The 14,556-nt window shown below is 37.8% G+C and overlaps 2 protein-coding genes across 2 annotated transcripts in view; one reads left to right on the forward strand and one right to left on the reverse strand.

Annotated features, from left to right (window-relative positions):
- The window catches only part of LOC145468436 (DNA excision repair protein ERCC-6-like 2), a 132,055-nt gene that overhangs the window by 66,700 nt on the left and 50,799 nt on the right, over positions 1–14,556 (forward strand). The window lies entirely within an intron of this gene.
- On the reverse strand, positions 7,711–14,540 carry LOC145468384 (doublesex- and mab-3-related transcription factor A2-like). The gene is made up of 4 exons (XM_081452079.1): positions 13,615–14,540; positions 12,627–12,701; positions 11,840–11,944; positions 7,711–10,156 (listed from the first exon to the last, which is right to left on the reverse strand). Exons 1-4 carry the CDS (start codon positions 14,003–14,005, stop codon positions 9,450–9,452), a joined length of 1,278 nt encoding a protein of 425 aa, XP_081308205.1. The 5' UTR covers positions 14,006–14,540; the 3' UTR covers positions 7,711–9,449.

The following is a 14,556-nucleotide window of genomic DNA, read 5'->3' on the forward strand; positions in this document are numbered from 1 at the left end:
AGCGACTTCTTTTAGTATCCGTAATAGCGAGAGTCCGTAATAGCGAGAGTCCGTAATAGCGGGGTGTAAGATAACAAGTGCCCTAACATTCAATAAATAACATAGACAATGTCGTCTGTGAAGCAAGGACTATTGTGCAGCCGATAAAAAAGAATTGATATGAATATAAACATTCCAGAAGTCTTTTGAAGTGTATTGTGACAAGTGATTAACACCAGGCTGTAATTTTACAAAATAATATTATATAAGAAGTACGCGGTGTCCACTTTATCGAGAGTCAAAACAATGAAATTGTCATTTTGGTGCCTGACGAAAGTGTCCGTATTTCCGTAATGGCAAGAGTCCGTAAATAGCGGGAGTCATTTCCAGTCAAACCTCTCAAGGCGAGAGTTCACTGTATATGCTGTACATACATGCATGACTTAATGTGTAAGATTGTAATAACTTCCTTTCGTCTGTGTTGCTGACAGCTAAGGAAATGTGCAATGAGATGACTAAAACGACACGGGAGTTCCACTCAGTATTAACGGCACCTTTCCTTCAAACAAATCATATCAATAAAAATCTGTTTTCCCGGGGGAGGTTCTTCGGAGAGGGTGACCTAATCTTCTCCCAAGATCACTATATTTGATGCTGGCATTGAACGATCTTGGGCTTAAGATTATGGGTGACCTACCCTAACCCGCTAAAATATTTTCTACGGGGATTAATGGTTGGCTGAGTTTGACTTTTTTCCTGAGTTATTGACAGGTGACCAGCTCTGTGAATTAGCCTTGCTACTCTCCCCCTCCCCCCCCCCCCCACCCCCTTCACTCCTCACTCAGCTTTCCCAACCAATCCTAAAGGCGCGAGCTACGCCCTGTGATCACACCCTACCACCTAAATTATCAGACCTTTTGTGTCTGATAACCACGGGAGAACCAAGCACACATGCAAGACAACAACAACAGTTTATTTCTACTACTGTAAACAGCTAAAAGAATTTACAAGATTATAATTATAAATAAATAAATAAACAGTACAGTACATACAGTAGTGGAACACCCAAAATAACTAAAAAGCTAAACTAGTTGGGTGACCGTAATTATAATAATTAAAAATGTGAGAGTCAGGATCAATAAGAGGCACAACAAATACATTGGTACACATAAATATCATAAAACTTGGTACAAGAGTAAATATACAAAACAAAACAAAATAAATAGATATAAACCATCAAAATGTGCAAAGCTGCACTTACGCCAAGGAGAGCGCCGAGTAAAACATGAACTTACATTTTACTTTGTTGTTAAGAATCTCGCAATCATCTAAGACTCTTCAGTGCGTTTATCAGTTTAAACAACTAGCTCCAGCTGAAAATGCAAAGAAAGCGTTTAACTCTAAATAGAAATTGAAAGAAGCCCTCGTGGTTCACTTTCTACAAACAACCCTGAATTTGGTTTGAATTTCTCTTTGTTCTTTTATAAAGTAAAGGTAAGAATTTTACTAAGCTCTGTGTTGTTATTACGTGCACAGCCTTTGTTTCTTTCATTATTAGGTTGCTGTAGTTGTTTGCTGAACGGCTCCTTAATATTATAACAATCCGTATACTTCTTCTTCTTCTGAAAACTGAAATATTTGCAAGTTGACTAAGGTGTGTCACGTTATTCTCAGAAGTTGTTGGTAGTTTCATAAGAGCTGGTCAGTCATTTAGCTTTCCTTATTATTTTGGAATTAGCAATGGGGTTTCACAGTTATCCTCTTTTATATAATAATTAAATGAATGTGCGCGGTCTGATTGGTCAATCAGCTATGGTTTATTGTGCCAGTATACTCATGGAAATTTCGCGTGTCTTCTGAATTATTATATAAAAGCAATATACCACAGGTTTCTATGGTTTAGAGGCATGATAAACCACTTGGGACGTTGGAAGAACACTCGAGGAATTCGTAAATCACTCGCCAGCGGCTCGTGATTTACGAATTCTTCTCGTGCTCTTCAAACATCCCGCGTGGTTTATCAGCCTATAAACCATGAAAACTTGTGGTCTATTGCTTAATTCACCATGAGCGCTGTTAGCAATATTCATGGGGTGACAATTAAGCCTGTGAGTTATCATGTGATATAGGTTATAAATACCTTCTACATAAGGGATTCCCCTGAATTGGTTTGCGGAGCAACTTACGTTTCGTTTTTGGTGATTAGCTAATAAACAAGAACGGAGGGATTCCCCTGTTTTAATTTAATGAGGAAGTCACGCTTCGTTTTTGATGATTAGGTAATAAACAAGAACGAAGGGATTTCCCCGAATGAGTTTACGTCATCACGTGTTCGTATGACTTTCCTATGTTCTGTTTTGACCGATTACAATGAGAGGGGGCTGAATTTGGTTGCTGGAACTGTCGGTTCTCAGTTAAATTTTCGGCGATTTCTCAGCTATCAGTAAACTTTCCGAGAATCTCGATGTTTCCCGAGACGAAGTCGAGGGAAACACGGAGATTCAGTCGGGAAACAAAATTCACTGTTCCACTCGGGACCAGTCATTAAGTGTTAATTATCAACTTCAAGATATCCATAATCTCACGGCCGTTTTAAGTACTGCCGACGCTACAGTTATTTATTTATTTTTTTCAAGAACCTAACATGATTGAAAAGTAGTCTACAGAATTGGACTCGAGGTGAGATTTATATTGCTCACAGTTTTAATTTATTCCTCTGGACTTTGAATTCAAAAAAAAAAAAACAGGCCCGTCCTTTGCGTTATGAGATTGGTACTTGCTGAAAATTTCCGAATTACTAGAGAAACACTACAATTTATTTTGAACGAGATCGAGGGTGAAATAACGAGGCGAGAGACCATACATAATACGCCTAGCTGTTAATGCTAAGCGTGTGGCCTTGTTGGGCCGGCTCATTCGACCCTTTTTACTGGGTTTTTTTTGCCGAACGGGAACGTGTTTGCATCTCTTTTGCTGCCATTGTTGTGAGAGTTAAGCATGCGCCAAGGATGGATTTATGACAAAAAGGCCTGAAACATCACGGGAGAGCATTTACATGAACGTAAATCTCTGCATGGTGCATCGATTACCCGTGCCTGCAAGAGGTAGACTCTGCACCCCAACAATTTTAGGCACTGGTGACACATTCATTTGGAACCGTTACGTTTACACGAGGAGAATTTGGAGTGCCGTGCCCGAAAATGGGCAGCATGTTGCCAATTATGTGCCGTGCCGTACTGATGTTTTAGCGCGTGTCAATGGGGCTTATATCTTATCTACGTACTTGTGTATGAAAGAAAATTAGTTTCGATGTAGTATAGGTTGATGAAAACTGAGTGAACACACATCCTGTGAATTGTGTTTGTGCATAAGATCAGAATTCAAACTTGCATGTGCTTACGAGGTTCCAGGAGTAGGAGAGATTATAGTATAACTTTACCACTGACTCATTTATCTCGAGAGAATATTTAATTTTCAAAGACATTACCAATTACAGTAACGATTAGAAAATTCTTGTTGACGTGAAAAAATGATATGAATCCAAGATGTGTATGGTGAAGAACTTTCCTTGACCTTTTCCATGATCTTTCCAAGTTTTCCCTGACTTATGTTAAGCAGTTATCCTCAAAGTATTGTCAAAACAATCTATTATTCAAGGTATTTTCCCACATTATGACGCATTAAATGCATGCTAGTGTTAATTGTTTTACTGGAATTATCTGGTCTCCTGACTTGTCTGCTGTTTTTCAAACTTTTGATATTTTTTGGCCTGTTCATTCTCAGTAAGTTTATTGCTTTTCCACGACTTTCCATGACCCAAACTTCAATGTCAGGACTTTCCATTCCTAAAAATGAAATTATATAAAAATTGCATGACTTTCCAGGTTTTCTATAGCAGCAATATGGCCGCCACTTGAACCCTCGCTAGTGCCCAGTTCACCTGATAATAAGAAAACAATCGGCTGCGCATGCTTGCGATCTTACATCCGACAAAAATTTTGAATTTTTCCCGCTATTGGCAAGAATAGGCTGCTGTCGAGCCTTAGCGAGACAGCAATTACCCTTGCAAGCGACGGGTGGGATCTTCTATCTTCTGCTCTGACTGTGTTTCGTTGAAAATAACTGTGAGCCCTAATTCGGCGGGGACTTTCTCAACCCCTCTGCCCTCTTGTCCCAATCCAGACATTAGGTTTCTGTCAGTTTTAAGGGTTAAAGGAGCCCAATCACGGTATTTTGAGTCAGTTATTTTGGCCACATGCAAAATTAACTTTAAATTGAAGAAAACCTCAGAATAATAATTTACAAAGATAGAAAAAGGCTGAAGAGTAAATAATAAACCATAACGAAGCAAGGATGGCTAAGGATGGAGAAGATTGACACGGATTACAAAAAAGGAATTTGAAAATTTAGTCTAAACTTTTCAAAATGCGCAAACCGTGTCATAGCTCCTTTAATACATCCAGTTAAATTGCAGAGTTTCCTTTCTTCTTTTTGTTTTGCCAAGGTTATAGGCCCATCCTAAAAACCAGTCATGGATATGATCCCTTGTTGCCTCAGTAACACGAACCTTTCTAGCTGACCAATGTAAGTAAACTTTCAGAGACGATGGAGAATGTCCTCAAAGTCTTACGGTCTTTTGGCAAGCCTATGCAAAGACCCTGTCCATACTATACACCGGAGAAATTTGATAACGGAGGTTTCACTCTGAGAACGCAGCAAATGTTTTCCGTCCACACTACGCCGGAGGAGTTTAAAAACGCAACAATCACCCGCCATTTTGGATTTACTCTGTCAGGAAAATCACGTGATTATCGTGACGCTATCGTTTTTCAAAATGCTCCGTTTTCAAATGGTTTTCCGTCTACACGAACTGATGAGAAGGCGTCGTTTTCAAATTCCTCCGGTTTGAAGAGTGTTTTCGAAAAGCTCTGTTTTCGTGACGGATTAGTGTGGACGGTAGGACTAACCGTAGAAATAAAGCTGCGTTTTCAAATTTCTCCGCTGTAGTGTGGAGTGGGCCTGAGGAGTCGGCTTCCTGTCCAATCTTTTAAATTTTGCTGGTTTGATTTAATGCATAGCTCATAAATAGATCTTTTTTCTTCCTCAAAAAAAAAAAAAAAATCGATCCCTATGGTCTTTAGCTAAGTTGTAAGACAAAAGCAGAAGCATTTGGGCCATGCTGTAAACGGAAACTGGGAGAAGCTTATAACCATCTGAAGGGGAGGGGGCATGCCTTTATCAAACCCTCCACCCTCCCCTCCCTCATCTCATCATCTATGTGAATAACACCTTTGGTTATAGTGAGTGGCATACGTATCAGAAACATATGCCTTGATTCAAGACAAAATTAAGGACACAACAAGCTTTAAAAATGTTTCCAACTCTGGAGTATTAATTCCCCGAAGGATACCTTCTTTCTAGTCAGACTTCGAGGCAGCTGAAACAACTGAGTGGGCTTCAATTGTGCAACTTGGAAAGATTGTTTCACTTATTTTAATTGCACGTCTCTTTAAATTTAAATATTTTAATCTTCTGGAAGTAATTTTTAAGCTTATTTATATATCATGCAGCAGAAGGCGGTTATTAAAATTTACAGCTATGTGCTGCTTGTCAGGTCGTTTACGCACAACTAGCAAAATTGATTGTTCCTTGAAGCACCGACTAGGAAATGATGTTATAATGCAAAGTTTGAAAAGTGTGTTTAGTTCAGAGCTGCTTACACTTTCACAGCTACACGCTAAATAAACGTCACTGCTAAACATCTTCGTGAATTAAAGTGAAAGCCGAGCGGAAACACTGCGTCCGTATTATTATAAGTTCCCGTTTTATTCTCGCTTTATTGATTAATATTAACAGGGCAACCTACTGTGTAGTTTACTTAGCGCGAAACCGCGTTGCACCCACAAGCTTGATAGAACATGAAACAATTCTGTTTTTATTGCGGCATTAAATTTCCGCTGTTTTCTAGACGTAGCGTTAAATGAGTGCATTAAAAACTACCATTACATTTTAGGAGTATTTTTTTTTTTTTAGTTTAATTTTAAACAAATAATAAAATGGTATAATTTTTAGTGTTGCGAGGATTTAGGAGAATGGTTTTTGAAAGTTAAATATAGGCATTACAACAAACTTCCCTTAACATTTTGAAAAGATGTTCTACATTATTACTGCTTATTACTTGGCCTTTAATTTTCCGCAGGAAGACTTAATGGGTCGGCTTTTTTTACTACGAGAAATAAAAGAGCCGAGCTTTATTCAATTGCGCCGGATAAAAAACTGACATAATTTGTGAAATTGTTTATTTCTCCGAATGGTGTATTGTTTTAAAAGCAGCTCGTCGCGTCAAGCGATGCTTTTTGTCGAGGCTATAAACCACTCAAAGAAGACATACAGTTGACACAAAGGACAGTACATAATGAAATATCGGAAGATCTTGACATATTTAATATCTACACCTTTCTGTCTTCCCAATTATGCAGGCGCATCAATATGTGATATCTTATCTTGCTTTACTCCTTTCTTCGCCAGAATTTTATCTTTACCACACCCAAAAGCGATGTGACTGGCAATATTCACGTTATAATTACAGCGCTAAGAGATTTCCTCAATAGATCGAACTTTGATATGTCTGGAAAATGTCGAAACTATACTTAGTGACCGATAATTTGGCTTTCGCATGATAGTTATTTTTTGCTATTCTTGTAACAAAAGCATAACCTAGTCGCCTGTGTGAGTAACTTCTCCATTAAATCAATCAATTTTCGATCATTCCATTCAAAACAGGTTGATTGAAAAGAAACTTGCTTCGTTAGTTTTTCTATTATTATATTGCTCAAATTGCCTTTCTTTAGTTTGAAAGACATCGAAACACCAATGGCTTCCATTTTATATTTTCGGCTTTGAAATTTTTTGTGAGAGTTGTATCCATTATAAAACGTGCAAAAGTCGTCCGCATTTTATAAACAGAATATTCGTTACCAAAAGCTTGATATTAAATTTGATATCACTTTGTGTCCCAGTTAGTAGCATATTTTTTGTAAACCTGTTAATCAACAAACTTGCCGAAATACAGTTTTTATTAATACGAGTTACCAAATAATATTGATAGTATGACAGATTACTCGATTTTGTTACTGGCAAGAAGCATTATTTTTAAAACAATCCAATTTGGAATTTCTTACGTTCAAAATTCTATAGGATTTTTCTATTGAGAAGCTACAGAAAACACGACAAATTTATTCATTCCACAAAGTTTTACGAGGTTAATTTTGCGTGGTCATTAAAAAGAATATCTAAATTTATAACTCCTTTCTATTTGTTGCATAAGATATTAAGGCAAGTATTTCCCTCTTAAAAGATCATCTTGGAATTTAACGACGGCGTTAAATGGAGGTGTTTTTTTTTCGTCTGGGCGTAAACGTCTTCGGAGTTTGTTAGTGATATATTTTCCGGTTAATACGCATTTTGGTGACCGCCCCGAAAAGAGCAGAATGATTAATGGACGAATAAACAAAACACAGAGTGCCTGGCGCACAAAAGACTCACTGAATCTCGCAGCGAAAACTCCGTAGAACATATATTTGTCTTATTACAATAACGTCAAACTCTTCGTTTCGAATTTCCACATCAAAGCGCCGACTTTAAGCACTTTTTCACGTTGAAGTCATTACAGAGACGTACGCACGGCCTAATGCGAAAGAAATAAGCCATTTGAGAACCATTAAGTTTGTAAATAAACCAACTAAAGAGCAAAATGACTGGACCAGGTGAATATAAGCTGATTTAAGGCCTGCCGGATTTTGGCACTATCACTAGCAAGGACACCTGCCCGAAATTTTTAAATTACTCCTCTATTTATATTGTTTATGCCATTGATGTTTTACGTCTAATTTCCTGACAAGAACAGGTCTCTGTTTTTTCTGTGATGTTTTGCTTTCATTTTGAGCACTGAGTTTATATTCTTTTGTCGGTCGTGTTTGGCGAAGACAATAGGTGACGAATTATTAATTTATGAGAAGTTTTGCTCCAGGCTTTCTGTGGTCTTATTCACATATTAACCCTTCGTTAACGCTTGGCTAAAATTAAGCTCAGATCTTGAGCACTGAATAAATTGCAATCGTTTGGTTTTGTTTGAAATCCCACTGGCAATGAATGTATATTTCACTTCGGCTCATGTCAAAATATCGGGTCAGTGTAAGGGAAAATAATAAAACAGACAGAATTTTATTCAATGTAGTATAGCCCAAATTAATATTGGTGTAATTTGAAGTCTATGTCAACACAACCCATTGAAGTCTAGAAGAAAAGGAACTTTGAATATTTAACTTCAACCAAAAATTCAATTCATTTGTACTATGCGAGTGTCGCAAATTTCAATTTTAGTTTTCATAAATGAACGTTCTCGAATCATTTGATTTTGAAGATTTTAGGTAAAGCTAGCTTCAAGGCGGTTTTTATGTTCTCATCAGTAATTTCGCGTTGTTTTCAGATGTCAAGCCGAGAAAAGCAGTAGGGATTAGTAAATACAAACTATATTATTCGACAAAATGAGTTTTTTATTATATTGAAAGTGAAAAGTACTTTCCTTCTGTTTTTCTAAATATTCTTTACAATTTTTACATATAGAGGATTTATTTCTTCGGAGAATAATTTGTAACTCGTTGTGCAGAAATTATTGGTTAAAACAAATGACTTCCATGAGGCCGGTTTATCAGCATAATAAACGCGTTATGAATACACAGTAAAACCAGGAGAGGTTTGTTCCGAACACATTGCGATGCGGGTTGCAATGGGTTTGTCAGAGATCATCCTGCAGTTGTGTTTATTAATTTCTTTTGAAACCTGCCGTCTTAAGACCTAGCGAATTTTTATCCAATTTTTCAATTGCCTCGCTCTTCGAAAAGTACACAAAACATTTTACAAAGCTTTAGAGCGCTTTTAAGAAAACCGTGAAATATATATATATATTTTTCGCGAGACAATATTCCATCGTCAAATAAACATTTTTGGCGTATCTATAGTCGATATCTTTGCGAGTAAGTATTAAGTTAATTTTATAGTTTTTGAGCAAGAAAAATCCTTTATTGTGGTGCTTAGAACACCAGATGTGAACTAAAAGCAGATTTCTCTTTGACACATGCATAAAATTATGTAGAATTTCAAATTTCCCTTCTTAAAATATATTTTATCATCAATTATATTTCTTAACGTAAGCTGAAAGATGAAAGACTGCTGAAATTTATTCGTTCCTTCATCAATGATTCTTCAATGTTTTTACCTAAGTTCACACGAGTGATTGTCAGTCTTAATAATAGCTTCAACTGAGGTCTTTTAATTTTTGCTAGTATCTGTGTTCGAAGGACGAAAATTCAGTATTTCAATTTATAATTTCGAAGAGCTACTGTCAGTTCGTTAGTGCTTATCTAAACATAGACGTCCTTCTACGTAGAAGTCTGAATTTCGATATAAAGTTACTTCTCTTTATCTGTTCTTGGGCTGACTGTTCGTGAATCACCTCCCGTCTTTAAAACCTCGATCGAATCACTGATCTCTTCAGTGTCCTTTGGTTTGTTCAAAACGGGCGTTCGAGGCCGAACTAGCGAAGAATTAATTCGTGAGTCGAAGAAGAACGAAATAGGAAAATTCTCTTTGCTTCTGTTTGTCTCTAAAGCGTACGGAACGCTGCTCGACGAAGTGTTAATGAAGTGAGCTTTGGCAAGAGTTGAGATGGGGGTAAATGCAGACTTTGGGCTGCCGAGAAAGCTCTCGGCCCCTCGTGAATACTTGAAACTTTCAGCGCGAAGGGCGGGATGGTGAAAGTCCCTGACGACATCTTGAGGAAGTCTTGCCCACGGAGTGGGTACTCCCATAAACATGCCAGCCGCGTCGCTCTTGTAACGCGTCAAAATCTCTTCTATCGCTTGACCCAAATCGCCAGCACATGAGTGAAGAACCAGCTGCAAAACGCTCACTTTGATCTTCGGGAAAATGCGTATTAAAAGTTCAATAGCCGAAGGACGCCTCTGTCCCGCGAAATGCACGGGTGACTTTTCGGACGGTTCGAATTCGGTTGAATATCGGCGGCGCTTTTCGGGAGCGTCTGCGAGATGTGGTCCTGGATTGAATCCGCCATGACTAACCTCTGTGCCGACTTCGTTGGGAAGTTTCCGTTTTAATCCTGCACGAAGATAAAAGCAGGGAGAGCAATTTAGTTTAACTACATTTTAAGTTACCTGTTACGGGGTTATGTTTAACTGACTCGAGCAATGTGATATTTCACGGTTAAAGTTTTGGGTTGAAATTACCACGAAGTCAGATAAAATTGTTACTTATAACTCTGCAATTACGAATTAAACGTCAATGAAAACGCTTCTGATGAGAATTAAAACACCTTAAATAATTTAGGCGCGCTTATCACAGAAATTGTATGCGGTTAGGAATCAGTATTTTTTTTATTCGAATTCTCAAAGCTGAATTTACTGGTGGTAGAGTTTGTTCATTGATTATGGTAAATCACTTAAAACGCTTGTAATTTTAGAGTCTGGAAAAATACTCTGCCTATAACATTAATCTTTAAACGTTTAGAACTAGACATTTATCGTGACATTGGCTCAAATTGCTACTTTTGCCGTCGGAATACATGAAGTTCAAGCAGACCTCTTAATGTGGTCATAAACAGGAGAAAACATGGTATAGAATTTCTATAATTTCCTTAAAGTCCACAAGAGTCGACAACATTTCAACCCTTAATTGGACTATTGTTGAGGGTAAATCTATGTTCCCAATTGGCGTTTTTTTCCCGCTTTTAAGGGAACATCCTCTACCGAAAAAGTTTAACTCTAAAAGGTGCCGGACCAACTTCGGTGCACTTCGATATAGTTTAATTTTCCTCTGAAATTTTACTACGCAATTTGCAAGAGAGGTGATAGTGTTGAATTTCGTTGCATTTTATCGCCTTTAGAATGCGAAAATGATATTTTAATATCTCTTTAACGTGAAACTAAGGAGCAAAATATTGCATCATTTGGATAAAATGATGGATACAAATGAATCGGCCATTTCAATTTTATAGCGAAGCTTTTCAAAACAGTTACAAGCAACATTGCCAAATGGCTCAAGAGGAAATTAAGAGAATGACTTGTTTCCAAAACTAATATATTTTTGAGTTGAAATAAGTTTGCAATACCAAAACAAGGTGGAATTAGCTTGCGGGCGGGATTTTAGAAAGGAAATTTTAATTTTCTTCGCGTAATTAAAAGGCAAAAGAGGAAAATTTCCCTTCCATAACTCAGCGGGGATGAAACTGGCTTGAAATGAACGTGATGGATATAAAACGACATGAGCAGGTGTCCGCTCTTTCAGATGTTATTCAGTTCAAATTTAGTAATTTTTTTTAGTCTAGCTGGTCAACACAACTGGATACCACACGAAAGATAAGAAAATTTTAATGAGGGCTTGTTCAAAATTAAACTAGAAAGATACAGAAAGGGAAACTTTCATTCTTTATCGTCCGCGGAGAGCGCTAATCTTTTCGCAACTGTCAACTTTGATGTCAAAGCAAGGAACCAAAACGCCACATTGAAAAATGTTATCGATGAAAACTTCAGTCAAAGGAAAACTTCTTCAAAGGCCAATATCTAAAACTGGTCCGACTGTTGTTTTTTCGGCGTTATCAAGCGAGTATTATCTTTAGTCGAAGCTGGCTTTTAAAACGACGTGCTCTCAAGTCACAGCTTTAAAAGGCTTTATTATTCTTTTTGTTCAATTGGATGCGCAACTCGATGCATTTAAATACAAATATGATTCTTTGAGAATCTTTCCGTAATTAAATAAAAATTAGCAGAATGGTGAATTGTTGCACCTTGCAGATGATGAGGCAAAACTCCAGCGAACGGCCTAAAAGCCGAACAAGTGCATTCTCCGTGTAGCTCCTTGTGTGAGTTTCCAATAAAGCTTCCGTGGTGATCTATGAAATGACCAGAAAAAAAAAATAAAGAAATTGAGAAATGGAAACTCAAGTTTAACGCTTGTGGGGTTTTTGTTGTTTAACTCTGTAGTCTCAAATAGATAGACATGTCACTTATTTTCAATCGCTGTAAAATGTTATTTTGAAAGACGGCTGTATTATTATGAACCCAATGTTTCCTAAATAATTGTGTGGAGGAAATTAAAGTGTATCCATTCAGCTTTTTCCGCGGTTGTTATGGGAAAACAAACTCCATGGCTCGGCATTTTTTGCCCCCGAATTTCCTTATCTATGCAAATTTATACAAGCATATAAGGTTTCTTTATACTGCGTTTTTTTAAAGAATTATGCGATACTGTTGAATTTGTCTTATTTCCGCCCTTTCCGTGAAATGTTTTCGTGCATGAAATGATAAAAAAGTGGCATTTTTGTAGAAGCTTAAGGAAAACCCGTTGCGTTTCGATTCCTTGAAAACCTTAACGTATATTCCCTCGTTTGTATTGAAAACGCCTTATAACTGAAGGTTGATACAAAAAACTGATGTAATTTAATGTGTATCTCTCGTTTGCGAACTCGCTGCAGCTTGCTTTTGAATTGTTTTTGCAGAATTTAAGCAATAAAAAAGTTATTTTTTTTCTGTAAAACGATGGTTTAGCTACAGCATGACAAATGGAAAACTCACCTGTAAACGAATTCGTGACTGAGATCGGCTCGGGGCAACTTTCTCTCACTGGGGAAGAAACCTCTTTCTTTATCTCTATGAAGAAAAAAACAACAGAAAACATTTTTTCCTCTTTCGTAAGACAACACATGGCCTTCTAAGATGCAAGCGGAAAGATTCAAATATTGGCTCTCGGTTTTCAAGGCCGAACTAGGCGAAAAATTATTACAAATTACGCACTGGTTGTTTTTATTAGAATCGCCACGCCGTTCAAAAATATTTGAAAGAAAAACATGAATTTACTCAAAGTTATAGGAGAGTGGAATTTTATATAATGGCTGATTTCCTTCAATGATTGGATTAGTTTTTGATTTATTCTTTTTATCTCTGTTTTTGTGATGTCTGCTATCTTTTATTTCACTTTTAATCAGCCCAGCTCGACAGCATATGGCCGGTGTTTGATGGATAATTTAAACGAAAAAACCACAGAAAGAAACACCTTGAAACTCTGTATCAAAAGCTCTAATGATAATACATCCATTTTAAGTTGTCGCCAGCAAGAACAACAGACGATAAAAATACGCAGCGATGGTTTTCTCTCGGTAAATTATACAGAAAAAATATTTGCTAAAATCGACATTTTAAGATTTCATTTTCAAAGGCATATTTTTTAGAAACACGCATTAGTTCCAGAAGGAAAGAAGCTATGTTATTAGAACTCCTCTCATTAAGAGCTTTTTGTGCTTTTCAAGTTGAAACTTTTTGCTACAAATTTTGTTGCCGTTTATGGTCCAGTAGAACGGGAAATTCTTGCTTTAGGTTGTTAGTCTAGACAGTGTTTTAGCGCGATTTTTTTCAGTTTTAAGCACGTTTATCGTGACTGGGTATCAAACTTCAAATTTCAAGATATTTTGGTCAATTATTGCGCTTTTCTAGCTGTTTATTTGTTCGCTGCTTGAAGCGAACTCGCTTATAAACGGGCAGCATAGTAGCTAGTGATTACTCTTACCTGTTGGTTCGGCGCCAGTAGAACCAGGCGACGAGCTGCGAGGCGACGGACTCTGGTTGCCGTTACTGCTTACTCTGGTCAGGGCCGTGAACACGTCTCCTGGGGGAAGTGGGTTACGCTGTTCTTGCATTTGCTGCCGACGAAGAGCTACCTGAGCCGCGAGAACTCGCTGTCTCTCAGCAATAAGAAGGCATTTGGGACACAGACAATCCCTCCATCGGCAGAACCCTTTGTGGCCCTTTAAAATAGAATCAAACCCATGATTACGGCATCGCGCGCATTTCGGTGTGCGCTTTTTCTCGGCGGCTGCTTTGCTGTTCGGGCTGCTGCGGCCGCTAGAAGCCGCGGTGCTGGCGGTAGTTAAGCTCGTGCCACCTTGCGAATAACTCATATCGGACTCTTAGCTCAGCTTATAACTGTTTGTCTGTCGCGCGACTGAAAAAATATCGCCTGGTTATATATATAGATATATATCCCGTGTAGACCAAGTTGCTTGTGTTGTAAAATATCGTATCGTTATACAAGTTGGAATTTAGATTTGATACTGTTTTATATATACTGGGCCATAAGGCTCCGTTGCCAAAGAAAAACGCAACAACGCACGCGATTGGCTGCAATAGAGATTCTTGTCACCTCTTTAACTAATGAGATGAAAGATCCTATTGTCGAAACCCACCCCTCATTGGCCAGGCATTGTCGTGGCGCAGGACACCTGCGCCGTAGAACTTAAGCGGTGATCATTTCAGTGTATGCGTTGGAGCCAGCAGGTGAACATAAACTCAAAAATAAAAACTTTATCCGTAAACACTGGCAAACAAAGCCGCAAAAGGGTGCGACATGAAAAGAGATCTTTTCCATAAACATAAGCTAGCTGTCTTCTGTTAAGTTTGAAGTTAATCTGGTCAAAAGAGCAAGCCCCCCTTTTGAAAAGGAAGAAACAAA

Source organism: Orbicella franksi, chromosome 14 (genome assembly GCF_964199315.1).
Source record: "Orbicella franksi chromosome 14, jaOrbFran1.1, whole genome shotgun sequence".
NCBI lineage: Eukaryota > Metazoa > Cnidaria > Anthozoa > Scleractinia > Merulinidae > Orbicella > Orbicella franksi.

Coding starts and splice junctions, on each gene's coding strand:
- LOC145468384 (XM_081452079.1), bottom strand. CDS start 14,005: ATGAGTTATTCGCAAGGTGGCACGAGCTTAACTACCGCCAGCACCGCG. Junction 11,945..12,626: donor AGTCACGAATTCGTTTACAG/GTGAGTTTTCCA, acceptor GTCATTTCATAG/ATCACCACGGAAGCTTTATT. Junction 10,157..11,839: donor TTTGCCTCATCATCTGCAAG/GTGCAACAATTC, acceptor ATCTTCGTGCAG/GATTAAAACGGAAACTTCCC.